At 38.8% G+C, this 27942-nt stretch overlaps 1 protein-coding gene and 1 long non-coding RNA gene across 7 annotated transcripts in view; one reads left to right on the top strand and one right to left on the bottom strand.

Moving 5' to 3' along the window:
• LOC133097916 (uncharacterized) overlaps nucleotides 1-22479 on the top strand; it is a 117535-nt gene extending 95056 nt beyond the window's left edge. The window contains exons 2-3 of the long non-coding RNA XR_009702084.1: nucleotides 22058-22104; nucleotides 22195-22479. This is a non-coding gene — a long non-coding RNA (uncharacterized LOC133097916). The remainder of the gene's footprint in view (nucleotides 1-22057; nucleotides 22105-22194) is intronic.
• Nucleotides 1-27942, bottom strand: part of PIP5K1B (phosphatidylinositol-4-phosphate 5-kinase type 1 beta) — a 571896-nt gene that overhangs the window by 56061 nt on the left and 487893 nt on the right. For 2 of the 6 annotated variants that reach the window (XM_061200366.1, XM_061200364.1), the window contains one exon: nucleotides 10097-10448. The exons of 3 other annotated variants lie outside the window; for them this stretch is intronic. In XM_061200366.1, coding sequence (XP_061056349.1) covers nucleotides 10442-10448 — 7 coding nt within the window. In that variant the 3' untranslated portion in view covers nucleotides 10097-10441. Of the gene's footprint in view, nucleotides 1-10096; nucleotides 10449-26596; nucleotides 26666-27942 lie in introns of those variants that run through there. One more of the 6 variants, XM_061200363.1, reaches the window with a different exon arrangement.

The following is a 27942-nucleotide window of genomic DNA, read 5'->3' on the forward strand; positions in this document are numbered from 1 at the left end:
TCACATGATAACCTTCTTTGTCTCTTATTACAATCTTTATCTTAAAGTCTATGTTTTTTTCTGATATAAGTATAGCTACCCCAGCTTTCTTTCAGTTTCCATTTGCATGGAATATTTTTCTTTTCATCTTTCACTGTATCCTTAGAGTTGAAGTGAGTCTCTTAAAGGCAGCATATAGTTGGACCTTATTATCATTTTTTAATCCATTCAACCATACTACCTCTTTTGACTGGAGAAATTAGGTCATTTACATTTAAAGTAACTGTTGATAGATACGGACTTATTGCCATTTAAAAATTGTTTTCTGGGGCTTCCCTGGTGGTGCAGTGGTTGCGAATCTGCCTGCCAATGCAGTGGACACGGGTTCGAGCCCTGGTCTGGGAAGATCCCACATGCCGCGGAGCAACTGGGCCTGTGAGCCACAACTACTGAGCCTGCACGTCTGGAGCCTGTGCTCCACAACAAGAGAGGCCGCGATAGTGAGAGGCCCACGCACCGCGATGAAGAGTGGCTCCTGCTTGCCACGACTAGAGAAAGCCCTCGCACAGAAACGAAGACCCAACACAGCCAAAAATAAATATAAATAAATAAATAAAATTAAAAAAAAAATTGTTTTCTGGCTGTTTTATATTTCCTTTATTTCTTTCTTTTGCTCTCTTCTTTTGTGATTTAATGATTTTCTATAGTGGTATACTTAGATTCCTTTCTCTTTATCATTTGTGTATCTACTGTAGGGTTTTGCTTTGTGGTTACCATGAGACTTACATAAAACATCTAAGAGTTTTAATAGTCTATTTTACGTATGCTTTAAAATTAACTGGTTAAAATTTAAAAAAAAATTACATACAGTAAAATTCAATTTTTTCTTTTGGTGAACAATTCTATGAGTTTTAACACATATGTAATTTTGTGTAACCACAACCATAATCAAGATAGAGAACAGTTCTTTTGCCCCCCAAATTGCCTCATGCTGCCCCTATTTTAGTTGGCAATCACTGACCTGTTCTCTAACCCCATCATTTTGCCTTTTCTAGAATGTCATATAAATGAATTCATACAGTAAGTGACCTGTAGAGTCTAGCTTCTTTCACTAAACATAATGCCTTTTAGATACATCCATATTTTTGAGTGTGTCAATAGTTCTTTTCTTTTTATTGCTGTGTATCATTTCATTGTATGAATGAGCCACAGTTTGTTTATCCATTCACCCATTGTGGGACATTTGGGTTGTTTTCAGTTTTTGGTGAATGTTAATAAAGCTGTTATAAGCATCCATGTACAAGTGTTTATGCAAATGTAAGTTTTCAATTTTCTAAGGTAAATACCAGGAGTTGAATTGCTGAGTCATATGATAAGGGTATGTTTAACTTTATTAGAAACTGACACATTTTCCCCTAGTGGCTGTATTTTGCATTCCCAACAGCAAAGTATGGCAGTTAGAATTGCTTTGCATTCTCATCAGCACTTGGTATTGTCAATTACAGAAATTTAGCCATTTTAATATATGTGTAGTAGCATGTCATTATAGTTTTTTTTAAAAAATTAGTCAATTAATTAATTAATTTTTGGCTGTGTTGGGTCTTCGTTTCTGTGCGAGGGCTTTCTCTAGTTGCGGCAAGCGGGGTCCACTCTTCATCGCGGTGCGTGGGCCTCTCACTATCGCGGCCTCTCTTATTGTGGAGCACAGGCTCCAGACACGCAGGCTCAGTAGTTGTGGCTCACGGGCCTAGTTGCTACGCAGCATGTGGGATCTTCCCAGACCAGGGCTCGAACCCGTGTCGCCTGCATTGGCAGGCAGATTCGCAACCACTGTGCCACCAGGGAAGCCCGTCATTAAAGTTTTAATTTGCATTTCCCTAATGACTGATGATGTTGAGCATCTTTTCTTGTTCTTATTTGCCAACCATATATTTTCTTTGAAGTGTCTGTTTAAATCTTTTGCTCATTTCTTTTTCAGTTTTAATAAACTTCTTTGAAAATAATATCAGATTTACAGAAAATTTGCAAAGACAGAACAGGGTTTCTTTCTTTTTCTTCTTCTTCTTTTTTTTAATTGGGGTATAGTTGTACAGTATTAGTTTCTACTGTACAGCGAAATGAAGTAGAGTTCCCTGTGCTATACAGCATGTTCTCATTAGTTATTATTTTATACATATTAGTGTATATATGTCAATCCCAATCTCCCAATTCATCCCACTCCCCCTTCCCCTACCTTGGTGTCCATACATTTGTTCTCTACATATGTGTGTCTATTTCTTCCTTGCAAACTGGTTCATCTGTACCATTTTTCTAGATTCCACATATATGTGTTAATAAACGATATTTGTTTTTCTCTTTTTGACTTGCTTCACTGTGTATGACAGTCTCTAGGTCCATCTACATCTGTACAAATGACCTAATTTTGTTCCTTTTTATGGCTGAGTAATATTCCATTGTATATATATTCCGCATCTTTATCCATTCGTCTGTCGATGAGCATTTAGGTTGCTTCCATGACCTGGCTATTGTAAATAGTGCTGCAATGAACATTGGGGTGCATGTGTCTTTTTGAATTATGGTTTTCTCTGGGTATATGCCCAGTAGTGGGATTGATGGGTCATATGGTAATTCTATTTTTAGTTTTTTAAGGCACCTCCATACTGTTCTCCATAGTGGCTATATCAATCTACATTCCCACCAACAGTGCAAGAGGGTTCCCTTTTCTCCACACCCTCTCCAGCGTTTATTGTTTGTATATTTTCTGATGATGCCCATTCTAACCAGTGTGAGGTGATACCTCATTGTAGTTTTGATTTGCATTTCTCTAGTAGTTAGTGATGTTGAGCATCTTTTCATGTGCCTCTTGGCCATCTGTATGTCTTCTTTGGAGAAATGTCTATTTAGGTCTTCTGCCCATTTTTGGATTGGGTTGTTTGTTTTTTTGATATTGAGCTGCATGAGCTCTTTGTATATTTTGGAGATTAATCCTTTGTCCATTGATTCGTTTGCCAGTATTTTCTCCCATGCTGAGGGTTGTCTTTTCGTCTTGTTTATGGTTTCCTTTGCTGTGCAAAAGCTTTTAAGTTTCATTAGGTCCCATTTGTGTATTTTTGCTTTTATTTCCATTTCTCTAGGAGGTGGATCAAAAAGGATCTTGCTGTGGTTTATGTCAAAGAGTGTTCTTCCTATGTTTTCCTCTAAGAGTTTATAGTGTCCGGTCTAACATTTAGGTCTTTCATCCATTTTGAGTTTACTTTTGTGTATAGTGTTAGGGAGTGTTCTAATTTCATTCTTTTACATGTAGCTGTCCAGTTTTCCCAGCACCACATATGGCTTGTGGTATCTTACATCTCCAACCAGGGATCAAACCCAGGCCATGGCAGTGAAAACGCCGAGTCCTAACCACTGGACTGCCAGGGCATTCCCTAGAACAGAGTTTCTATATACCATTTACCCAGTTTCTCTTGAGTCATACTTACATAAGATGCTAATATTATTTTTTCCAAACTCAGTGTTGTCTTTTGTACAATACTATTAACTAAATTTCAGACTTTATTCAGATTTCACCAGTTGTTTTTTTTTTCTGTTAATAACCTTCCCCACCCCTACCCGTTTGCCCCCTGCTCCAGGCTCAGATCCAGTATACCTAGAGTTAATTTTCTGTCCTTATTTTATAAGTCTTTTGGGTATCTTTACCTTCTTGGAGAAGTTGTGTCTAGAGCCATCTGACCTACTCCAATCTGGAGTGATTTATTTATAGATCTCCTCCATTGTTGCCATGTTGGGATTTCCCTTTATGTTCATCCTGGGGATTCCTTTCACCTTCCTCTTGGGTTGGATCTCTTGATTTCTGGATCCAATGGCTTTCTATTTCATGGCTTTATTTTTCTTGGTTTACTATCTCATTTTGGTTAAACACATCTTTTGGGAGTTTCTAGATAAAGGGAAGATGGAAATGATTTTTGAAGATAATTTTATTCTACCCTCACTTTTAATTGGTTTTCCAGGGTGTGATGATTAATTTTATGTATCAACTTGGCTAGGATAGAGCACCCAGTTATTTTATCAAAAACTAATATAGGTATTGCTGTGAAAATATTTTATAGATGTAATTGAGGTCTTTAATCAGTTGACTTTAAGTAAGGGAGATTACCCTCAATAATATGGGTGGGCCTGATCCAATCAAGTGAAGGCCTTATAGCAAAAACTGAAGTTTCCTCAAAAAGAAGAAATTCTGCCTCAGGATTGCTCTATTAACCCATGCCTGAGTTTCCAGCCTGCCCTGTGAATTTCAGAATTGTCTTTCCCCACAGTTGTGTGAGCCAGTTTCTTAAAATAAATCTGTTATCCATGTCTATGTCTCTACTATTCTATTTCTCTAGAGAACACTGACTAATACACAGGGTATAGAATTATAGGTTAGCAATGCATTTCTCTCAGAATCTTGAAGGCATAGTTCCATTGGTTTCTAGCTACCAGTATGCTGTTGAGAAATTTGATACCATTTTGACCCTTGAGCCTTTATATAAAATTAATTTTACTCTGAAAGCTTGTAGAATCTTGTCATCATCCTTGGTGGTCTGAAATTGCATGGTAAGGTTCATTTTCATCCATTGTTCTGGGTCCTCAGAGTCCCTTTCAATCTGGAAACTCACATCCTTTAGCTCTGGGAAATTTTCCTGACATTTGTTTGAGGCTTTTCTTACATCCATTGTCTCTATTTTCTCTTTCTGGAAGTCCTATTATTTGGATATTGGATCTAGTGGAATGGTCTTCAAGTTTTCTTATTCCGTTTCACCTATTTTTAATCTTTTTGGGATGTATCTTGAACCTTATTTCCTAATCACTCTCTCAATTTGATCCTAATTTCTGCCATCATGCTTTTAATTTCCAAGAGCTCTTTTATGTTTTCAGAATGTTCATTCTTTTTCCATATATTTATTTAATCACTTAAAAACTAAAATATATATTGAAATCCTTATCTGTCTGCCCCAAACAATGAATATTATAAATTATCATTTTCTTTGTTATGAAACTGAAAACAGAAAGTTAAATTTGTATGATTTCTGGAATATTTTGGTCCATAAAATTTAGCAATGCAAATGCACTGCACAAAAATTTTGAATGCTACAGTTTAATTTTTGTTTCATGTATAAGAAAATTAACTTAAATAAAACAAATTAAAAGAAAATTCTGTTAAGTATTGATATCCCTAGTTAGTAAGTATTTACTAACAGACTAAATAAATGCTTCTGTGATGCTTACATTATGGAAATGCCTTGTTTTGTTTGGTGAAGCATAACACATGTCCTTGAATGTGTTTTCAATGCATAGATGCTATTCTTACTGATTATTTTTGCATTTAATTCCATCTACTTATGCAAACGTTTGGGTATGCTATCTCATTTTTCTTAACTGCTATACTAATCCTAGTTAATCCTAGATCTTTTTCCATGGATTTATTAACATGCCAAGATGTATCAGTTCAATATGTAGTCTTGTAATTTTAACACCTACTGTTTTCATACTTTCTTATTCTCATTTAACACATGCAGCTCTAAGTTCTTATATAAACTGCAACTATCTTTTTTTGTTTCCTACTTTTTCCCTGCATAAATCTCTCCCTTTGTCACTGTGCTCTTTTTCTTTTGTCTGCATAGAACCTTCATATATGAGGTTATATAACATATATAGGTTATATACATATGTAGGTTGCTACATATACAAGGTTATATAGTATAGTAGTTAGAAGTGTGGGCTCTTAAAGTTGGCTAGACTCCCTGCATTTATTTATTTATTAATTAAAATTTTTATTGGAGTATAGTTGATTTACAATGTTTGTTAGTTTCAGGTGTACAGCAAAGTGAATCAGCCATACATATACACATATCCAATTTTTAATTTTTTTAATTAATAATTTTTTGGGGTGCTTTATACATTCTATTATTTATATATAATATAGGTTATTAAATTATCTTTGCTCAAGACCACTGTGCCTATTAAATGATATACTGTATGTAAAGAAGCTAGAACATAAAAAATTAGTATGGGTTCTTATAAGGTTAGAAAGGGGGAGAGGAAGAATTGGTCATCTGCATTCCTTTTTTTCATTTTCTAACTTGATGTGTATCACCTCCACATTCTTGCCCCCAAAGTTTTCAAAAATACTAACTCCAACATGATGTAAAGGATATCCACTCTTTTTAAGATTCTTTTCCCATATAAGCCGTTACAGAGTATTGAGTAGAGTTTCCTGTGCTATAAAGTAGGTCCTTATTAGTTATCTATTTTATGTATAGTAGTGTGTATATGTCAATCCCAATTTCCCAATTTATCCCTCCCCCCACTTACCCACTGGTAACCGTAAGTTTGTTTGCTACATCTGTGACTCTGTTTCTGTTTTGTAAATAAGTTCATTTGTACCCTTTTTTTAGATTCCACATATAAGCGATATCAGATGATATTTGTCTTTCTCTATCTGACTGACTTCACTCAGTCTGACAATCTCTAGGTCCATTCATGTTGCGCAAATGGCATTATTTTGTTCTTTTTTATGGATGAGTAATATTCTATTATATATATATACCACATCTTTATCCATTCCTCTGTCGATGGACATGTAGGTTGCTTCCATGTCCTGGCTATTGTAAATAGTGCTGCAGTGAACATTGGGGTGCATATATCTTTTCGAATTACGATTTTCTTCAGGTATATGCTGAGGAGTGGGACTGCAGGAACATATGGCAGTTCTATTTTTAGTTTTTAAAGGAACCTCCATACGGTTCTTCATAGTGGCTATACCAATTTACATTCCCACCAACGGTGTAGGAGGGTTCTCTTTTCTCCACACCCTCTCCAGCATTTCTTGTTTGTAGATTAAAAAAAAAAATTTTTTTTAAGTATTTTTAAAAATATTTATTTATTTATTTTTGGCTGCGTTGGGTCTTCGTTGCTGCGCGTGGGCTTTCTCTAGTTGCGGTCTCCATAGAGTGGGGGCTACTTTTTGTTGCGGTGCACAGGCTTCTCATTGCTGTGGCTTCTCTTGTTGCAGAGCATGGTCTCTAGGCACACAGGCTTCAGTAGTTGTGGTTCGCGGGCTCTAGAGCGCAGGCTCAGTAGTTGTGGCGCACGGGCTTAGTTGCTCCATGGCATGTGGGATCTTCCCGGACCAGGGCTTGATCTTGTGTCCCCTGCATTGGCAGGCGGATTCTTAACCACTGTACCACCAGGGAAGCCCTGTAGATTTTTCTGATGTTGGCCATTCTGACTGGTGTGAGGTGATACCTCATTGCAGTTTTGATTTGCATTTCTCTAATGATTAGTGATGTTGAGCATCTTTTGATGTGCTTTTTGGCCATCTGTAAAATGTTCATTTTTGTCACAGCATCCTGATCATGCTTCATGGATGCTGTATAATTTATTATCTTTGAAGATGTATGGTAATTTTTGTTTTGAAGTTTACTTCTTGCAGTCCTTGTTTACCCCAGCGGCAATGTTCTGTTTGTATATTTCAGTCTCATTTTAGAGAATTTCCTTAGATGTCTTGTGATATTTGGTTGGCTGTGCATTGAGTGGGGACTAAAATGTGAGTGAGCACTGGGTGTGGGGGGTGTAGTGGAACTTCACTGTAGGGTGCCTTGGCTGAGTCAGTTGTTGGGGAAATCTCCAGTGTTATTACCTTTAAGCTTTCCCCCTTGGTAAGGTAACTATATAATTTGTGGTAAAAAATGGAACATTTTTGAGAGTGAAAGTATATACTGTTATTATGCCTGAGTGTCCAGCATAAACTCAGACTATCTTAGGCAAATCAGAGTATGGTCATCTACTTCCTGGTAGTGATATTTTTTTCAGAGAAAATTCTTCCACACCCAGTATGGGTGCTAGAAGTCAACCTGTCTGCATCTAGTAACTGTGTGGAGGAAGAGGTCTAGGGACTCATTATTTATCTTTCAGTGCACATGCTTATGGCCCCAAATTGTAAACTACCCAAATGTCAATCAGCAATAGAGTAGAAAATTGTGGGATAATCATACAGCAGAATACTACTTAGCAATGAAAAAGAATGAGCTTTCACTGTATACAATGAAATAAATGGTTCTCATACAGTGTTGAACAACAATAATACCAAAAAGCCAGATAAAGAGGACATACTCTATTACTCTATATGAAGTTCAAGAACTGGCAAAACTAATCCATGATGATAGAAGTAATAATAATGGTTACCTTTGGGGCATTGATGGGGAGGCATCAATCCTACCAATGGTGTATTGATGGGGAGGGGGCAAGAAAGAGCCTGTAGGTTAGCTGGAAATATTCTATCTCTTGTTCTAGGTGCTGCTTACAAGGGTGTGTGTATATATGTAAAAAATCATTGAATCATACAATTAATAGTTGTACACTCTATTATATTTAAGTTATACCTCAATTTTTAAACAAAGGTACAAAGTGTTGAGGTTTTCTGAGACAGGTGAGTTGACCACAGACTGGCCAAGGGTGATGGTGGTGGGGGGGAGAGAGGATTGGGCATTATGGACAGCTTCATGGCATTGAAATAGCATTTGAGTTAAGCCTTAAAATAGTGGTTCTCAACAGTTCTTGGGTCAAAGTCACTGTGAATTTGATGGAAATTATTGTCTTTCTCGTCATGAAAAAAGCCCCTATATACACAAAGGCAGACCCAACTTGTGTATATTATTTCATGGCCCTATTAATATCCATCTGTGACCCTCCTAAGAATCAATGGGTCCTGGGCTTAAGGACCCCTGCTTAGATAAATGGATACAAATGGGAGGGGGAAGAGCAGGATTACAGCTAAGTAAACCCCTATAGTAAGATCAGGCATCTGCCAGCACATATGGATACCAGGCAGAGAGAGGCAAAGAATCCTCCACAATCCACTTCAGTAAAATTTCCCATTGACAGCCCAACCCAGGATAAATTCCCAGCACCAACTCTGCAGATGAAATTAATACTTATATTGAGTAACCATGGCTCCAAGCTGTATTTACAAAAGCTAATATTATGTTTGCTTATGAGAATCAGCTTGCTTTAACTTGAAGTATTTTACACTGAGCATCTTACTCATCAGGAATGTCTTTTTGCTTTCTAATGATTTTTTCTGCAGTGTATGATTATGCAGCCTCTTAACCTTCTGCTGCTTGGGACACTCATATGATACTATAGATGTATTAACCGCTTAAATATTCATTGCCCCTCTCTGCTGAGTCTATTCCTATGTGAAAAGTACACTTCCCAACACTTTGACGACAGACTTGTCAATGTCATTTGCTTTGGCCAGTGGAATGTGAGAAGTTCTGTAAACCATGTTTAAGCAGAAGCTTTATGAGCTCCCATGGTTCCACTATCACATTTTTTCTTCTGCCATAAAAGTGGCATGTCCTAGATAGGGGTTGCTCTGGATCCCAATCCAGAGATTTGGGGATTGTTTGTTACCACAACATAACATAGTGAAAGCTGACTAACACACCAGGACATTTGGGAAAGTCTCTTGCACAAGTTGAGCAGAATCTGCTATTGAGTCTTTTCTCAGGGCCCGGGGAGTTTTCTCTCCATTTTCATCTATCAATCACGAGAGTCAGTTTATTTAGGATTCCAGAATATGTAAAAATGAGGGGTATCCAAGTTACTTCTTTTTTATTAACAAAAGAAAGAAATGTAAAGACTATAAGCCATTGGAATTAATATAATACCACAATTGAGAACAAAATATTTTATTTCTCTCAATAAAACTATAGTTTACAATAGTATTTACTAAATAAATTATATAATCTCTTTTACAAGCAATAAACTAAATCACAAATATTTCAAAGACAATGTATGTACACGACATAAGGCCTTTTATAAATAGCTTTGCTTTTCTCATTTCACTAGTAAACAGTGAAAAAATCTTTATAGAAGCTAATTTTCTATAAAGTATATGCAGACCTATTACACTGATCTTTATATGAAACCAATTTAAACTTTTAATGACATGGGCTATGATTATAACTTTGAAAAAGAGCATAATTCAGACTTTATTTACCATTTTGCATGGATAGATTTTTAAAAAATATATAAGCAGATTACATATGTTGCTTATGGATAATCACTGGATGCATGCAAAATGAAATAATGCAAGTGTCAATAGTAAAATAGCACTTCCAAGTCCAAAAAGGTGATTGGCAATGGTATAGAAAGCAGCTTAAATAGAGTTCATGCAGTTCTTCACAGTTCAGCAAGCAACAGCAAATGACAGAAGAGTGTGGTATTTTTCACATCACATCTGCTGATCAGCCTCTCGGCCAAGGCTCCCCTGACATCTCGCAAACTCCAAGTCCAGTTGATTATGACTCTGTGTGTAGTGGGGCTCAGCCAAGTTTCCTTTGGGCAATTGTGGAGTGGAGAAACTTCTCTCCCACAACCGTGTTCCTGCCTCATCCATCTGCTTAGGTGGTCACCATTTTCACTTACTGGGGGAGAAAAAAAGAAAGCAGATGTAAGACTAAGTTTTGGCATCAATTTATAATGGCGCCTCATGATTGCGAACACAAGTTCATTCTTTCTTCCAATGACTTGTGCCCGGAAAACATGCAGGTAGAAATGGGAGGGCATTAGGCCTGGAATTGATTCTTTTGCAATGATGAGCATCTGCTTCCCTGGACCTGCAACATGTAAATTACACCAAGATTTATCAAGCGCTTACCACATCACAGCTTAGTGCTAGGGACTTTGAAGGAAACAGTGCTGGCTAAGACACACTCCTGCCCTCCAAGTGCACAGGGTTTTGGGGATGTGCTGTGGTATATCAGGCCTGAAGCCAATCAGAGCAACTTGAACATGGTCTGGAACTCATGAATGCTGTGTGCATTTTTACACACTATCCCTGTGGCTGGGGAGCAAAAAATATGTCCAGCAAATATTGGACCTAAAATGGTAGCCACTTAAGGTCAGAGGCAGCTAATTCAATCCCTGACAGCTGTACCAAGATATATACGGGGAAGCGGTACCATGGTCAGTCAGACACAATGGCTTAAATCTATTGATTCTCTCTAATTATTACAGCTACAGGACATTATGCAAGTTACTTAACCATCTTTGCACCTTATTTATCTGTTAAATGGGAGTAATAAACCCTACTTTATAAGTGATAAACTTTTCTATGAGGAAATAGTATCTGTACAAATAGACACACATACATGATATACACAAATTCTATACATATCATTTAGTGCCTGGCAATATTAGTGTCTCCAAAATAGTAGTTAAGAAGGTTGCAGTTGGGATCACAGAGATTGTGTGGCCCAACACATTCATTTGGAGGCTGAAAAAACTTGAGTAAAAAGTTTGAAATGACTGAAAATTATTAGGAAAGAAACTATATCAAAGAGGATTCTGTTTAAAAGTATTACATCTCATAATTTGAGCCTATTGTGAGTTGTAACTTTTATTGTTTTATAGTTGAGACTGCTCCCTCTCATTAATCTAAAACATGTTCACACTGTTACTTTCTATCCTGTTCTATTGATCTATATTTCTGTTTTTGTGCCAGTACCATATTGTTGTGATGACTACAGCTTTCTGGTATAGTCTGAAGTCAGGGAGCCTGATTCCTCCAGCTCCATTTTTCTTTCTCAAGATTGCTTTGGCTATTCGAGGTCTCTTGTGTCTCCATACAAATTTTAAGATTTTTTTGTTCTAGTTCTGTGAAAAATGCCATTGGTAATTTGACAGGGATTGCATTGAATCTGTAGATTGCCTTGGTATTACAGTCATTTTGACAATATTGATTTTTCCAATCCAAAAACATGGTATATCTTTCCAGCTGTTTGTGTCATCTTCAATTTCTTTCATCAGCATCTTACAGTTTTCATAGTACAGGTCTTTTGCCTCCTTAGGTAGGTTTATTCCTAGGTATTTTATTCTTTTTGATGCTAAGATAAATGGGATTGTTTCCTTAATTTCTCTTTCTGATCTTTCATTGCTAGTGTATAGAAATGCAACAGATTTCTGTGTATTAATTTTGTATCCTGCCACTTTACGAATTCATTGATGAGCTCTAATAGTTTTCTGGTAGCATCTTTAGGATTATCTATGTACACTATCCTGTCATCTGCAAACAGTGACAGTTTTACTTTTCCAATTTGTATTCCTTTTATTTCTTTTTCTTCTCTGATTGCTGTGGCTAGCACTTCCAAAACTACGTTGAATAAGAGGGGCAAGAGTGGACATCCTTGTCTTGTTCCTGATCTTAGAGGAAATGCTTTCAGCTTTTCACCACTGAGTATGATGTTAGCTGTGGGTTTGTCATCTATGGCTTTTCTTATGTTGAGGTAGGTTCCCTTTATGCACACTTTCTGGAGACTTTTTAATCAGAAATGGGTACTGAATTTTGTCAAAAGCTTTTCCTGCATCTATTTAGATGATCATATGATTTTTATTATTCAGTTTGTTAATGTGGTGTATCACACTGATTGATTTGCATATATTGAAGAATCCTTGCATCCCTGGGATAAATCCCACTTGATCATGATGTATGATCCTTTTAATGTATTGTTGGATTCGGTTTGCTAGTATTTTGTTGAGGATTTTTGCATCTATGTTCATCAGTGATATTGGCCTGTAATTTTCTTTTGTTGTTTTTGTTGTTGTTGTTGTATCTTTGACTGGTTTTGGTATCAGGGTGATGTTGGCCTGAGTTTGGGAGTGTTCCTTCCTCTGCAATTTTTTGGAATAGTTTCAGAAGGATAGGTGTTGTCTTCTCTAAATGTTTGATAGAATTCACCTATGAAGCCAGCTGGTTCTGGACTTTTGTTCGTTGGAAGTTTTAAAATCATGGTTTCAATCTCATTACTTGTGATTGGTCTGTTCATAGTTTCTAGTTCTTCCTGGTTCAGTCTTGGAAGATTGTACCTTTCTAAGAATTTGTCCATTTCTTCTAGGTTGTCTATTTTATTAGCATATGGTTGCTTGTCTGTTATCCTTTGTGTTTCTGTGGTGTCAGTTGTAACTTCTTTTTCATTTCTAATTTTATTGATTTGAGTCTGCTCCGTTTTTTTTCTTGATGAGTCTGGCTAAAGGTTTATCAACTTTGTTTATCTTTTCAAAGAACCAGCTTTTAGTTTCATTGATCTTTGCTATTGTTTTCTTCATCTCTATTTCATTTATTTCTGCTCTGATCTTTATGATGTCTTTCCTTCTACTGCCTTTTGGTTTTGTTTGTTCCTCTTTCTCTAGTTGCTTTATGTGTAAGAATAGGTTGTTTGTGATTTTTCTTGTTTCCTGAGGTAAGATTGTATTGCTACAGACTTCCCTCTTAGAACTGCTTTTGCTGCGTCCCTTAGGTTTTGGATTGTCATGCTTTCATTTTCATTTGTCTCTAGGTATTTTTTGATTTCCTCAGTGATCCATTGGTTGTTTAGTAGCATATTGTTTAGGCTCCATGTGTTTGTGTTTTTTAGTTTTTTTCTTGTAGTTGATTTCTAATCTCATAGTGTTGTGGTCAGAAAAGATACTTGATACAGCTTCAATTTTCTTAAATTTACTGAGACTTGCTTTATGGCCCACCATATGATTTATCCTGGAGAACATTCCATGTGCACTTGAGAAGAATGTGTATTCTGCTGCTTTTGGATGGAGTGTTCTATAAATATCGGTTAAGTCCCTCTGATCTAATGTGTCATTTAAGGCCTGTGTTTCCTTATTGATTTTCTGTCTGGGTGATCTGTCCATTGATGAAAGTGGGGTGTTAAAGTCCCCCACTATTATTGTGTTACTGTTGATTTCTCCTTTTATGGCTGTCAGTATTTGCCTTATATATTGAGGTGCTTCTATGTTGGGTGCATATATATTTACAATTGTTATATCTTCTTGGATTGATCCTTGATCATTATGTAGTGTCCTTCTTTGTCTCTTGTAATAGTCTTTATTTTAAAGTCTCTTTTGTCTGATATGAGTATTGCTACTCTAGGTTTCTTTTGATTTCCATGTGCATGGAATACCTTTTTCCATCCCCTCACTTTCAGTCTATATGTGTCCCTAGATCTGAGGTGGGTCTCTTGTAGACAGCATATATATGGATCTTGTTTTTGTATCCATTCAGCCAGTCTATGTCTTTTGGTTGGACCATTTAATCCATTTACTTTTAAGGTAATTATCAATATGTATGTTCTTACTGCCATCTTGTTAATTGTTTTGGATTTGTTTTTGTAGGTCTTTTTCTTCCCTTCCTCTTTTGTTCTCTCTTGTAATTTGATGTCTAACTTTAGTGCTGTGTTTGGATTCCTTTTTCTTTTTTGTGTATCTATTGTTGATTTTCGGTTTGTGGTTACCATGAGGTTTTGATATAGCAGTCTATACACACACACACACACACACACGACTGTTTTCAGTTGCTGGTCTCTTATTTTCAAATGCATTTCCAATATCCTACACTTGTACCCTTCTCTTCTCATGATTGCTGATTTTTATATAATATTTGTGTGTGGATGATTTCCTACCTTTACCATATGATTGCCTTTACTGGTGAGCTTTCTCATTTGTAATTTTCTTGTTTCTAGTCATGGCCTTTTCTTTTCCATCTAGAGAAGTTCCTTTAGCATTTGTTGTACAGCTGGTTTGGTGGTGCTGAATTCTCTTAGCTTTTGTTTGTAAAGCTTTTGATTTCTCTGTCAAATCTGAACAAGAGCCTTGGTGGGTAGAGTATTCCTGGTTGAAGGTTTTTCCCTTTCATCACTCTAAATATATCATGCCATTCCCTTCTGGCCTGCAGATTTTCTGCTGAAAAACCAGCTGATAACCTTATGGGGATTCCCTCGTATATTATTTGTTGCTTTTACTTTGTTGGTTTTAATACTTTCTCATTGTCTTTTTGTCAGTTTGATTAATATGTGTCTTGGCATGTTCCTCCTTGGGTTTATCCTATATGGGACTCTTTGTGCTTCCTGGACTTGGGTGGCTGTTTCCTTTCCCATGTTAGGGAAGTTGTTGGCTATTATCTCTTCAAACATTTTTTCAGGCCCTCTTTCTCTCTCTTGCATTATAGGTGTCCCAGAAGGAGAAATGTTGGTGCATTTAATGTTGTCCCAGAGGCCTCTGAGACTGTCCTCATTTCTTTTCATTCTTTTTCCTTTGTTCCGTTCTGAAGCAGTGATTTTCACCATTCTATCTTCCAGCTCACTTATTCATTCTTCTGCCTCATTTATTCTGCTATTGATTCCTTCTAGTGTATTTTTCATTTCAGTTATTGTATTTTTCATCTGTTTTGTTCTTTAAACTTCTAGCTCTTTATTAAACATTTCTTGTTTCCTCTTGGTCTGTGCCTCCAATCTTTTTCTGAGATCTTGAATAATTTTTTACTATCATTACTCTGAATTCTTTTTCAGGTAGATTGCCTATCTCTACTTCACTTAGTTTTTCTTCTGGGGTTTTATCTTGTTCCTTCGTCTGGCACATATTTCTCTGCTGTCTCATTTTGTCTAACTTTCTGTGTTTGTGGTCTCTGTTCCTTTCCTCAGGCTGCAGGACTGTAATTCTTCTTGGTTCTGGTGTCTACACCCTGGTGTGTGAATTTGGTCCAGGAGCTTGTGCAGGCTTCTTGGTGGAGGGGACTGGTGCCTGCTGACTGGTGGGTGGAGCTGGGTCTTGTCTCTCTGATGGGCAGGGTCACATCAAGGGGTGTGTTTACAGGTGGCTGTTGGCTTGGGATGACTTTAGGCAGCCTGTCTGCTGATGGGTGGGGCTGTGTTCCCATGCTGTTTGTTGTTTGGTCTGAGGCATTCCAGCATTGGAGCCTGCAGGCTGTTGGGTGGGGCCAGGTCTCAGTGCCAAAATGGCGACCTCCAGTAGAGCTCAAGCCAATGAGTATTCCCTGGGGCATGCACCACCATTGTCCTTGCCCCTGCAGTGAGCACAGCCAACCCCCACATCCCCAGGAGACCGTCCAAGACCCACAGGTAGGTCTGGCCCAGGCTCTTATGGAGTCACTGCTTTGCCCTGGGTCCCAGTTCATGTGAAACCTCTGCGTGCCTTCCAAGAGTGGAGTCTGTTTCTCCCAGTCCTGTGGAGCTCCTGCACTCAAGCCCTGCTGGCCTTCAAAGCCAAATGCTCTGGGGGCTCCTCCTCCCAATGCCAGAACCCCAGTCTGGGAAGCTGCCATGAGGCTCTGAACTCTCACTCCTGTGGGAGAACCTCTGTGATATAATTATTTTCCAGTTTGTGGGTCACCCACCCATATGGGATTTGATTTTATCGTGAATGTGCCCCTCCCACCATCTCGTTGTAGCTTCTTCTTTGTCTCTGGGTGTAGAATATCTTTTTTGGTAGCTTCAAGTCTTTTTTTGTTGATGGTTGTTAGCAGTTAGTTGTGAGTTTGGTGCTTTGTGAGAGAAGGTGAGCTCAAGTCCTTCTACTCCACCATCTTATCTCTTGTCCCATTGGAATCAAGTTTTGTTTTGTTTTGTTTTTAAACTGAGGGTCTTGTAGAAGTTTCTGTAAACTTCGTTAAAGATTCACTCTCACCCCCAGGGTTACAAGAATGTCAAAGTTGGGTGAGAACTGCCAATTCTATATCCATGTTGTAATGTAATCCTGGGATGACATGTTTGGTTACCCGAAAGTGTCCATTTATAACCCTAATAAAATGAGGTGGCCTGACAGGTCTTTAAGTCTTCTGTGGGACTTGAAAGCACAGCGTCTCCCTGCTTGTAAACTTGGCCACAGTGAGCTGGCTCCAGAAGGCAATTTTATTATCCATTATTTAGTATTAAGTGTGCAATAATTTTTCTTTCTTCAAATTATAATCCACAAGTCCTATATTAGCCATCAGTGAAGAGACAAAGTGTCAGCTGTCTGTCTACCCTGGGAAGAAGCTCATAGCTTGAGTTTATTCTTCAAAATATGGTGCATGTAGAATCCCCTCCAGCTCCCCAACATGAAGATGGGTTCTTCAGGTATTAGTGCCCTGAACACCAGCAACTTCTTCTGAGGTGCTGAGACTCAACCCTCTCCTGACCTGATGGATTTAGAAACAGAAATGGGAACTGGTGATTTGGCGAGAGAACCTAGCCATATCTCAGGTAAGGGATGACAGAACATTTCAGCTCTATCACCAACTGAACTGCTGTGTTTATTTTTATTTATTTATTTATTTTAACATCTTTATTGGAGTATAACTACTTTACCAAATCCATTGATTAGCTCTAGTCGTTTTCTGGTAGCATCTTTAGGATTCTCTATGTATAGTATCATGTTGTCTGCAAACAGTGACAGCTTTACTTCTTCTTTTCTGATTTGGATTCCTTCTATTTCTTTTTCTTCTCTGATTGCTGTGGCTAAAACTTCCAAAACTATGTTGAATAATAGTGGTGAGAGTGGACAACCTTGTCTTGTTCGTGATCTTAGAGGAAATGGTTTCCGTTTTTCACCATTGAGAATGATGTTGGCTGTGGGTTTTTCATATATGGCCTTTATTATGTTGAGGTAAGTTCCCTCTATGCCTAATAACTGCTGTGTTTAAAAAGAACATTGCCCCTGAGGGTCAGGAGCTCATGGAACAAGGATACCCCAGGGACTATTTAGTGTGGTCATCTTAGCCAGTCTGACTGCACGCAATCATACATCCACACAGATGCCAGTGTTTCTTCCAAAGCATGTGATGCTTTGAGAATGCATGATATATTTTAAATTCTGAGACCTGAAGGTAAAGGTGTGATAACAGTTGGCATGAAAGGAGTAGAGGTTTTAGGTATTTCTGTGGCCTTAATCCTTAGCATTGTTTATCCACATATGTGTGTAAGTGTGTGGGTGTGTGAGAGGCTCGTATTTTTATTTCCACTTAAACTCAAGTACTTAATTCTGTGATTGAAACTACACAGTAATGCACACATGTGGTCAAAGACTGCAAAGCCTTTTCAATAAAATTATTTAAAACACAGACACAGAGAAATAAGGGAACATAGCAAAGCAAAAGCAGTTTGTTTGCTAACCACAAAGCCCTTTCGGAGGGTGGACTGCACTTTTTGGGAGCCAGATTGCCCCGGGGGACCTCCAAAGTATAGATCACTTCAAGATGGGCTAAGTTGGAGGGTCTAAGTTGACTTTTTAGAGCCATGTGCAGAGGGCATCAAAGATGAGAAGTTTCTCTTCCAAGGTCTCATTTCTAGGCTCATTTCCAACCCTCCCTTTTTTTCAACCTTTTCCCTGAAAGATACACACACATATATACCCTCAACCTACTGTTTAAAAGACATATTTAGCCAATAGAATTTCATAAGATCCGGAATGTGCTGTGAGGGGATTTAAGGGCAAAGCTGAATCAAAGCAGAACGTCAGGACAGTCAGACTGGCTAAGAAGACCACACTAAAGAGTCCCTGGGGTATCCTTGTTCCATGAGCTCCTGACCCTCAGGGGCAATGTTCTTTTTAAACTACAACTGCCTCAGAGTTCAGCTCCAGGGTCCCACAGAAGCAGGATCTCTTCCTGTCTGGTGTCCAAGGGCAGCCTCATTTTGATTTCAAGTTGAAATTCTTTGCCAAAATACCCTTGAGGAAAATATTGATTTCTCCCCAGGCTATCGTAGGTGGCAAGTCCCTTATTTCCTTTTCCTATACTGAGCCCGTTTTCCCCAGCCCCACTGTTTTCCTTTCCAGTTCATATTGCTCTTTTGGCCAACGTTCTATCTGTTGCCATGAGAGCACACCAGCTCATCCTGCCTCACTCCCCTCATTTTCGTCTAAACTCACAGCATCACCACAAACACATGTAAAGGCTTCACAACGCCCCACCCTAATCATCCCCTTGGGTCTGGAGTCCCCTCCATCTCTGGGCTCACCAGAGATGATTCAAACACCAAGCAGCCACCATGTTCTCTGGAAATCTTATTTTTTTTTTAACATAAGGCTCTATATTTACTTTTAATCACATTCATATCTACCTCATATTGGGGGTACTTCACAAGGCACAATCACTTGGAAATAGATTGGAATAGGGGATTTCTCTTTGAACAACAGTTGCTGGGGTCCAAAAGCTCACCATTTTTTTTTAAGGAGGTGAACAAATACATACACTAATGCTACAGAAATCAGGGCACAGTCTATATATGGAGTCCAATCACACCGCTATGGTGTTTTATAGCTGGAAGGAAGCTTAGGTCTAAATTTCCTACCTTTGCACTTAAAAAAAAATTTAGATTCAGAATCAGTGGTGAAATTATTCTTTCCCAAGAACCAGAGACTACAGGGCCTTAATTAAGAAGCCTTGAGGCAGAAGGTGGGACTTGGAACAACCTTGAAGGGTATGTACAATTTGGATGAAAACTACCATGTTGTGCCTATCTGGTAGAATGTTTGTTGAATTCTGAGGTGTTGGCAGCACATGGAGTACCAGGCCTCCTGCCAACCTTCAAATGCCCTATCAAAGCGTTCCACACCAACCAGCAGATAGATTACTGATAAGAGAAGAACAGACCCAAGAAAAAACTGGCACTGATTTCAGATGCCTCGTGGGATGTATTTAGGATTATGGCCTCTCATTTCAAAACTGTTTGTTAGTGCAGCAGCAGTATTTTAATACAGTTCCCTGCCTGATTAATTTGTTTTCCAAAGACCTAAGAGAAGCCGGAGGAAATCAGTGATTTATTTGGGCTGACAATTCTACAGTGGACTTTCCCGCATGAGAGTGACTTCTGCTAATTGTAAATCCAAATGGTTACCTTATTATCTAATATATCATGTAGCCCTGGGGCTGCAACCGAATTCACTCTGGATAGTGTAGGGAGAGGAATATGGTACTGGTTTCATTCGAAAAGGAGCACTGCCTTGGGATGAGGCCACTGGCTTCTCTCTCCCTGTGTAGAAGGAAAGGGTGAGATGCCAGAGGCCCCCAGCCACAGCCTAGAGTATAGGAACCAGAAGGTGCACCCCTAACAAGACGCCCCTCTCAGCACTTTTCTTGGTACCATTTTTCTTTACAAAAACACACAGTAGCCGGCATGGATTGAATTGTGCCTCCCCCCCTCCCCTGACACCCCACATTCATATGTTGAAGCTCTAACCCCTAGTACTTCAGAATGTGATCTTATTTGGAGATACAGTCTTTACAGAAGTAAGGAAGTTAAAATAAGGTCCTTAGGGTCGGCTCTGATTCCATATGACTGGTATGCTTATAAAAAGGGGAAATCTGGACACAGAGACAGACACACAGAAGGAAGACACAGGGAGAAGATGGCCATCAACAAGCCAAGGAGGGAAGCCAGAAACAGATCCTTCCCTTACAGCCCTCAGAAGGAATCAACCCTGCCAACACCTTGATCTTGGACTTCTAGCTTCCAGAACTGTGAGACAATACACTTCTGTTGTTTATGCCACCCAGTTTGTGATATTTTGTAATGGCAGCCCTAGGAAACAAATACAGTAGCCATTACTGGGATTTAGAAAGTTTTTTAAAAAAAATAAGGATCCATATTTGAATTTTTTTGTACTTAATCCTATCCTCCACTGGGGGCTACCGCCAAAGCTACAGTTACCTGGGGGTGGAGTGGCTGTAAGGGGAAACCTGTCAAAGATTGAAAGTGAAGAAAAGGTTTTTTTCACTCCATATTTTTTGATACTTCGTTAAAGTTGCTGCCTAAGCAGTAGAAAGAAGCATTTTCTGTGTTGAATCCCCAAACTGCCATAGGGCCTTTTCAAAGAGGCTCAAGTGGAACTGGTCTTAAAGGATGAGAAGGGCACGATGGGATCCTAGGGAAGATTAGCACCTTCATTTCTGTGCCTGATTATAATTGCAGCCTCTAGTTCAACTTGCAAGGTTGAGGGAGCTGCCTTTGCCGTTTGAAGGATGTGCCCCTGCCAAACGTGCGTGCACAGCAGTGGGAGGCTACCGTAAAGTACACGGAGTGGAGACAGCCCTCTGAGCCTCACACTCGCACTTAATAGTGTTCAATTCAAGGACCTCAATAGCTCCTTATCCTGGTTGGTCAGAGGCGCCTTCCTACCACTAGGTGGCAGTAGGGTCTGCTGCAGGAACGCAGTCCCAAGCCCAGTTCATAAAACTTGAACGTGATTAAAGGTTCACCTTAGAATCAAGTTCATTTTTCCTCTGATGTAAAGCAAAGCTAACTGGCCAGCCATCTTAGGAGGGCTCTTAGGGAAGTGATACAGGTTTCCCTTACATCTAGCACAGAAGAATTATAGGATGCTCAGAGGACCCTGTCAACAAGCTGACTGGGTCTCAGCCCTGTATGTGTGGGGGGCTTTTAAAAATACCATTGCCCTGGTCCACCCTCAGGGATTTTATTTCTAATACACAATATGTCCCCAACAGGTGACTGTATCTGTTAATACATTCGTTTACCTGACACCTTTTTGCAAGGAATCCACAATAATTTGGAAACATCTACCCAACCTCACAGTGACTAAGCCAGGGAGATGGGAAGTGAATGAAAAAACGGGGCCAAGCGTGGTAAAGAGCGTGTGTGCCCTTTCACATGTCCTCGGTAAGGTGGTGTAGTTGAATAGTGTCCCCTGAAAATTCACGTACACCTGGAACCTTTGAAATGTGATCTTATTCAGAAATATGGTCTTTGCACATGTAATTAGTTAAGAGGAGTTCATCCTGGATTACGGTGGGCCCTAAATCCAGTGACTGGTGTTCTCACAAGAAGAGAGGACACACAGAGGCACAGAGTCACAGGGAGGTAGTGTGAACTGGGGCAGGGATTAGAGGGTTGCAAGTCAGTCAAACAATGCTGAGGGCCACGTGGACCACCAGAGGTTGGAAGAAGCAAGGAAGGATCCTCTCCTAGAGCCTTCAGAGGTACCAGGGCCCTGCCAACACCTTGACCTCAGATTTCTGGCCTCCAGACTGGGAGACAAATTTCTGTTGTTTAAGCCTCCCAGCCTGGGGTACTTTGTCACGGCAGCCCTAGGAGCACAGGCAAAGACAAACCAAAGGGAAGCCAGGCCCTCATCTCCACTCCCTAGTCATCCTCATACCATCCATCACACTTGGGGAGGCCTTATTTTTTACTAAGTGGACAGTACTTATGCATCCTCCCTTCTACCTAATTTTCCCATTCCTCCTCAGGTCCCAGGAGAGCGAATGGCATGAAGGAGGACAGCCCGGCTCACAAGGTCCACAGGTGTGATTTAAACTTGCTTTCCCTAAAATTCTCATTTGTTCCTAATCTGGTTCCTTTTGAATTTGTTTTTTGTTTTCTGAAGGCTCAGGAGCCTAGCAAACACTGGCTTCCTATGACGATGGAGAAGATGGAAATCAAAATCAGAAACAAAAGCGGCAGGGAGAGTGTGGAGCGAGTGCGGAAGGAGAGAGAGGCTGGTGTTGGGAGGTAAAGAAAGAAGAATGGTGCCACCCAAGGAGGGCCTGGATGAATAGACTCAGGCAAGCACAAGAGCAGAACCGGCCTTGAGAAAGGTGGAAATCACCTGGCCTGTGAGGCCAGGATTCACTGTAAAGCTAAACAGAAAAAAATCTACCATAGCCCTGTATGCTGTCATTTAATTGTTAACTGTGGGCCTAATATAACTGAAAAGCCAGTATGCGTTTATAACTCCAATTCCCTAAGCTAATCCTTAAACAGCAGTTTAATACTGTTTGTTAAAAAAAAAAAAATCCTACAGTGACCTCCTAATCCGGCCCAGCGGGTTGCCTCATTAATTTGAAGCTGGCGTTGCTCTTGTTTCAGGACAGGAATCCCTCTAGGTGCCATGGGGTGCAGGCAGTTGGATCCATTCTTTCAGCTTTTCCATGTGTCTTAGAAATATTATTTGGTCAATGACTTAAGAGGGTCAAGCCTTCCTGGAGATAAAAGAGGGCCCTATTTTGTTCTTTCTGAAATCTCTTCATTTCTCAACGATGTGGTCATATGGTGAAAGAAAATGGCATTCTGGTGAAATGCCTTACAAGCCCAAGGCAGCCTTTGCTTCTTCTCTTCCTGTTTTGGTCTCACTAAAATCTGCCAAAAACTTGAGCAGCATCTTTGGTTGGTGGGGACTGTAGCTGTCTGCTGAGAAGCGATAGAATTGCCACTGTTTCAAATAAACATCTTTTGCAGCAGCCAATGTGGGCTCATGCAAGGAGTGATTCAAGAGACCCTATACTTCACATACAAGTCATTAACGTCAATGCCAGCAGAGTCAAGTCCAGAAAGGCAGTTTCTCTTGCCAAAAAGTTCCACTGAATTTCCTAGGACCCCCGTGACCTAATTTAAAGTGTTTTTCTTCTTTTTCTCAGGCTTTTTTCATACATAATAGTCTGATATAAGCTGTTAATTCACAATCATTTTCACTTCTCTGCCACCCTTCGTCCCATGATGAAAGAGTATTGTTAACCACCCTAAAGACACATTAAATAACCAAGCTGTCCAACAGCTGCACATCAGAGCACTAATCTCCAATACTGGCACGGCTAAAAAAATGGCTTAACTGTTTCTTTGCCCACAGCTATTTTTGTACTTCAGCCACCTTGCAGAAACACATATCTGGATGAAAGGACATATTATTGAGAGGCTGGTAATATGGAAAGTGTAAAAAGAAAAGGGTATAACCTCAAGACTAAATAACAGAAGCGAGAAAATTGTCGTTTTGTGGCAGCCCTCTTTCAAACTTCTATATTACTTAAAAAAGCAATTCCATTATCTCCCACTTACCCATCCATTCTCAGCTAGTCATAAAAAAAGGACACGCTCACCCATGACACTTTTCAGCTGCATTGCCTTTGTTGGTTGTTCCTCTTTCCATTAACACCAAATTGCATTCTACATCAGGTAAAGGAGCCGCCTGAGGAACTGAAGTAATAAGCTGTCGTGATCAGTGCCTTAGAATATCGGACTATTCAAAAAGTGGAATCTAGCCCTATTATGAAGATGGCATGATTGCCCATTTAAAATCAAGAGCCTGCTTATCTCTGTTGTATTCTTTTAAATACCCTAATCTGTGTCATCAACTCAAAACTCAATGGAAACACCTCTTTGGTCATTGGATAAAATCATCTTCAAAAACACGATGATTTGAATATTTGAAAATGAATCAGACAGCCTGGAACTACAGCGTGAAGGTGAATGGCCTTTTGCAAGCAATAACTAGGAACATGGAACCTGAACCAAACGCTTCAATAAGGGTGCTCGAACAATTAGCAGCCTTTTGAGGTAACCTATCCTTTTAATTTCATGTCAAATTATCAGAAAAAGCAGGATAGCTGGCCTAATTTACATGCACATAATGCACATAATGTGGGTGGATCTTTAAAAAGGAAATTTCATATGTTATCTGGTGTGCATAAATCATTTGCGTTTAAATCATATTTTAAAGTGATATAAACAGTATTGTCCATTAGTATGCAAACAGTAGCACTAGGGGATTAGTTCCAATTACCAATTCTTAAAGAAGAGGAAACGTTACAAGAGAAATCTATGTTTGGTTATAACACCCAATATAATGTCACCACAGAAGCCTTCAACTGCCCTTTCAGTAAGGATGGCTATGATTAAGAGGATTCTAATCAGGTCAAGAGGAAGGAGAGACAAAGGTGTAGGCAAGATTGGTTTTCCCTTCTGATGCTTTTCTTTGCCATCCACTCTTTCACAGTGTGGAGGCAAATGAAAATATTGAAGGGAAGGCAATGAGCTGTATCCTTTAAGATTGGCAGAGCATGCTAAATAAAAATCTCCAGCATGAAAACACACCCTGGAATTACAAGTTAATGGTGCAGAACTTTCTAGATGCATTGCCATAAAAATTAAGTTTAAATACTGTGACGGTTGATGGTAGAATATGTGATGAAACAGTGAAATTTGAAGAAACAGCTATAGCTCTTCTGGGAAAAACCTTATTTCTACAACTCCTTGTAATTTAGAATAAGTCATGGCCAGTCAGACCTAGAAGGGGTCTTAAGAGGTGACTTAATGATCCATTTCATAGATGAGAAGACTGAGGACCAAAAAGGTTGATTAATTCAAGGTCAGTGATTAATGAGAGGCAGAGATAAGCATAGTATCCTGGTGCCTATTTCTAATTAATTCTTGTCTTATTTGATTCTGCAAGAGTTGAAGGGACCAAGTTAAAGTACTAGAACAATGGCGTGGGGGACCATTTCTGGGGATCCATGAGGTCAAACTATTTTCCTATTAATACTAAGATGTTATTTGCCATTTCATTCTCATTCCCTCTCATGGGTGCCCAGTTGAATACAGTCGTGTGCCAGATCATGCCAGACCAATGTAGGTAGAAGCAGATATGAGAATCCAGCTTCATCAGACAATAGGGACTACAAAAAAGTAAAATAATGCCACTCTTCTTACTAAGCTTATTTTTGTCCTGGAAAAGTTATTTTCATAAAAATTTATTTAACATTTTAATAGTTATTATTTTAAATGAATGAATATTTTAAAATTTTCTCATTTTAAAAATATAAAATATTGATAGGTATAACCCACATACACAAAAGCTATTTGGGAGCCTCAATTTTTAGAATGTTAAAGGGATTCAGAGACTAAAAGGTTTAAGAACTGTGGCACTAAAACTGGAAAAAATAGAAAGGAAACCAAGATGAAAGTGGAATTTTATAAAAACTACTCTAACTCCTTTTTTGGATCCATCTCTCACCTTCATGTGGAGCATGATTCCAAGGAGATGGACACATCAATCAGTAACAACTACAGTGATACGGTGCCTCATGGTTAACACTTCAGTGATAGGGGGCTTAGGTAGGAGCTGGATTTGAATTTTGGCTCTGCCATTTACTAGCTCTGAGAGCTGGTCAGTTAAGCCTCAGGTTCCTTATCTGCATGAATGGAGACAAATATAACACATACCTTCATGAAAGAGCTAGTGTAAGAAGAGCACTGGGATAGTGCCTGCATATGGTAAGTACTCATATTGGCCATTATAATTATTGTTCAAAATCCTATGCTACAAAAAGGCAACCTACTGAATGGGAGAAGATATTTGCAAATGATATGTCTGATAATGGGTCAATATCCAAAAATATATAAAGAACTCATATAACTCAACATTATATATATATATATAAACAACCTGATTAAAAAACAGGCAGAGGACCTGAATAAACATTTTTCCAAAGAGGACATACAGATGGCCAACAGGCACATGAAAAGATGCTCAACATCACTAAAATGCAAATCAAAACCACAATGAGCTATCACCTCACACCCGTCAGAATGGCTATTATCAAAAAGACAACAAATAATGAGTGTTACGAGGATGTGGAGAAAAGGGAACCCTAGTACACTGTTGGTGGAAATGTAAATTGGTACAGCAACTATGGAAAACAGTATGGAGGTTCCTCAAAAAATTAAAAATAGAATTACCATATGATTCAGCAATTCCACTCCTGGGTATATAGCCAGAAAAAAATGAAAACACTAATTCAAAAAGATATACACACCCCTATGTTCATTACAGCATCATTTTCAATAGCCAAGTTATGGAAGCAACCTAAATGCCCATCAATAGATGAATGGATAAAGAAGATGTGACACACACACACACACACACACACACACACACACACACACACAATGGAATATTACTCAGCCATAAAAAAGAATGAGAATTTTGCAATTTTCAACAACATGGACTGACCTGGAGGGTATTATGCTTAGTGACATAAATCAGACAAAGACAAATACTATATGTTTTCACTTGTATGTGGAATCTGAAAAAATAAGGGAATGAATAAAACAAAACAAAAACAGACTCATAAATACAGAGAACAAATTGTTGGTTCCAGAGGGGGGAGGGGTGGCAGGAGGGGCAAGATCGGTGAAGGGAATTTAGAGGTACACACTACTAGATATAAAATAAACAAGTTACAAGGATGTATGTAATGTACAACACAGAGAATATAGCCAATATTTATAACTATCAATATATATGGAGTATAATCTATAAAAGTATCAAACTACCTGAAGCTAAAATAATATATTGTAAGTCAACTATACTTCAATAAAAAAACAAAATCCTGTGCTCTTCCAACAACACCCAACTGTTCCCTTATACCTTTCTTCTTAAACTTTCACATTCTGTATTGAAATTTTTAAAAAATCAATGTTTATTAACCCGAATTTGTCTCTGTGTCCTTTTTCCTCTATGTTTTTCTTGCCATATCACCTTGATGTCTGATCTTGGGCAGATGGTTTATCTTCTCTGGGTCTAATATGCATATGCAAAGGCAGCATAATTCTTTTTTTTTTTCTATTCATGAACTATTTTTTACATCTCTTTTTAAAATTTATTTTTTATAGAGCAGGTTCTTATTTATACATATCTATTTTATACATATTAGTGTATATATGTCAATCCCAATCTCCCACTTCATCCCACCCCCCTGCCACTTTCCCCCCCCTTGGTGTTCATACGTTTGTTCTCTACATCTGTGTCTCTATTTGTGCCTTGCAAGCCGGTTCATCTGTACCATTTTTCTAGATTCCACATATATGCATTAATAAATGATACTTGTTTTTCTCTTTCTGACTTACTTCACTCTGTATGACAGTCTCTAGGTCCATCTATGTCTCTACAAATGACCCAATTTCATTCCTTTTTATGGCTGAGTAATATTCCATTGTACATATGTACCACATCTTCTTTATCCATTCATCTGTCGATGGGCATCTAGGTTGCTTCCATGACCTGGCTATTGTAAATGGTGCTGCAGTGAACGTTGGGGTGCACGTGTCTTTTTCAATTATGGTTTTCTCTGGGTATTTGCCCAGTAGTGGGATTGCTGGGTCATATGGTAATTCTATTTTTAGTTTTTTAAGGAACCTCCATACTGTTCTCCATAGTGGCTGTATCAATTTACATTCCCACCAACAGTGCAAGAGGGTTGCCTTTTCTCCACACCCTCTCCAGCATCTGTTGTTTGTAGATTTTCTTATGATGACCATTTTGACCAGTGTGAGTTGATACCTCATTGTAGTTTTGATTTGC

Source organism: Eubalaena glacialis, chromosome 9, assembly GCF_028564815.1.
Source record: "Eubalaena glacialis isolate mEubGla1 chromosome 9, mEubGla1.1.hap2.+ XY, whole genome shotgun sequence".
Classification (NCBI taxonomy): Eukaryota; Metazoa; Chordata; class Mammalia; order Artiodactyla; family Balaenidae; genus Eubalaena; species Eubalaena glacialis.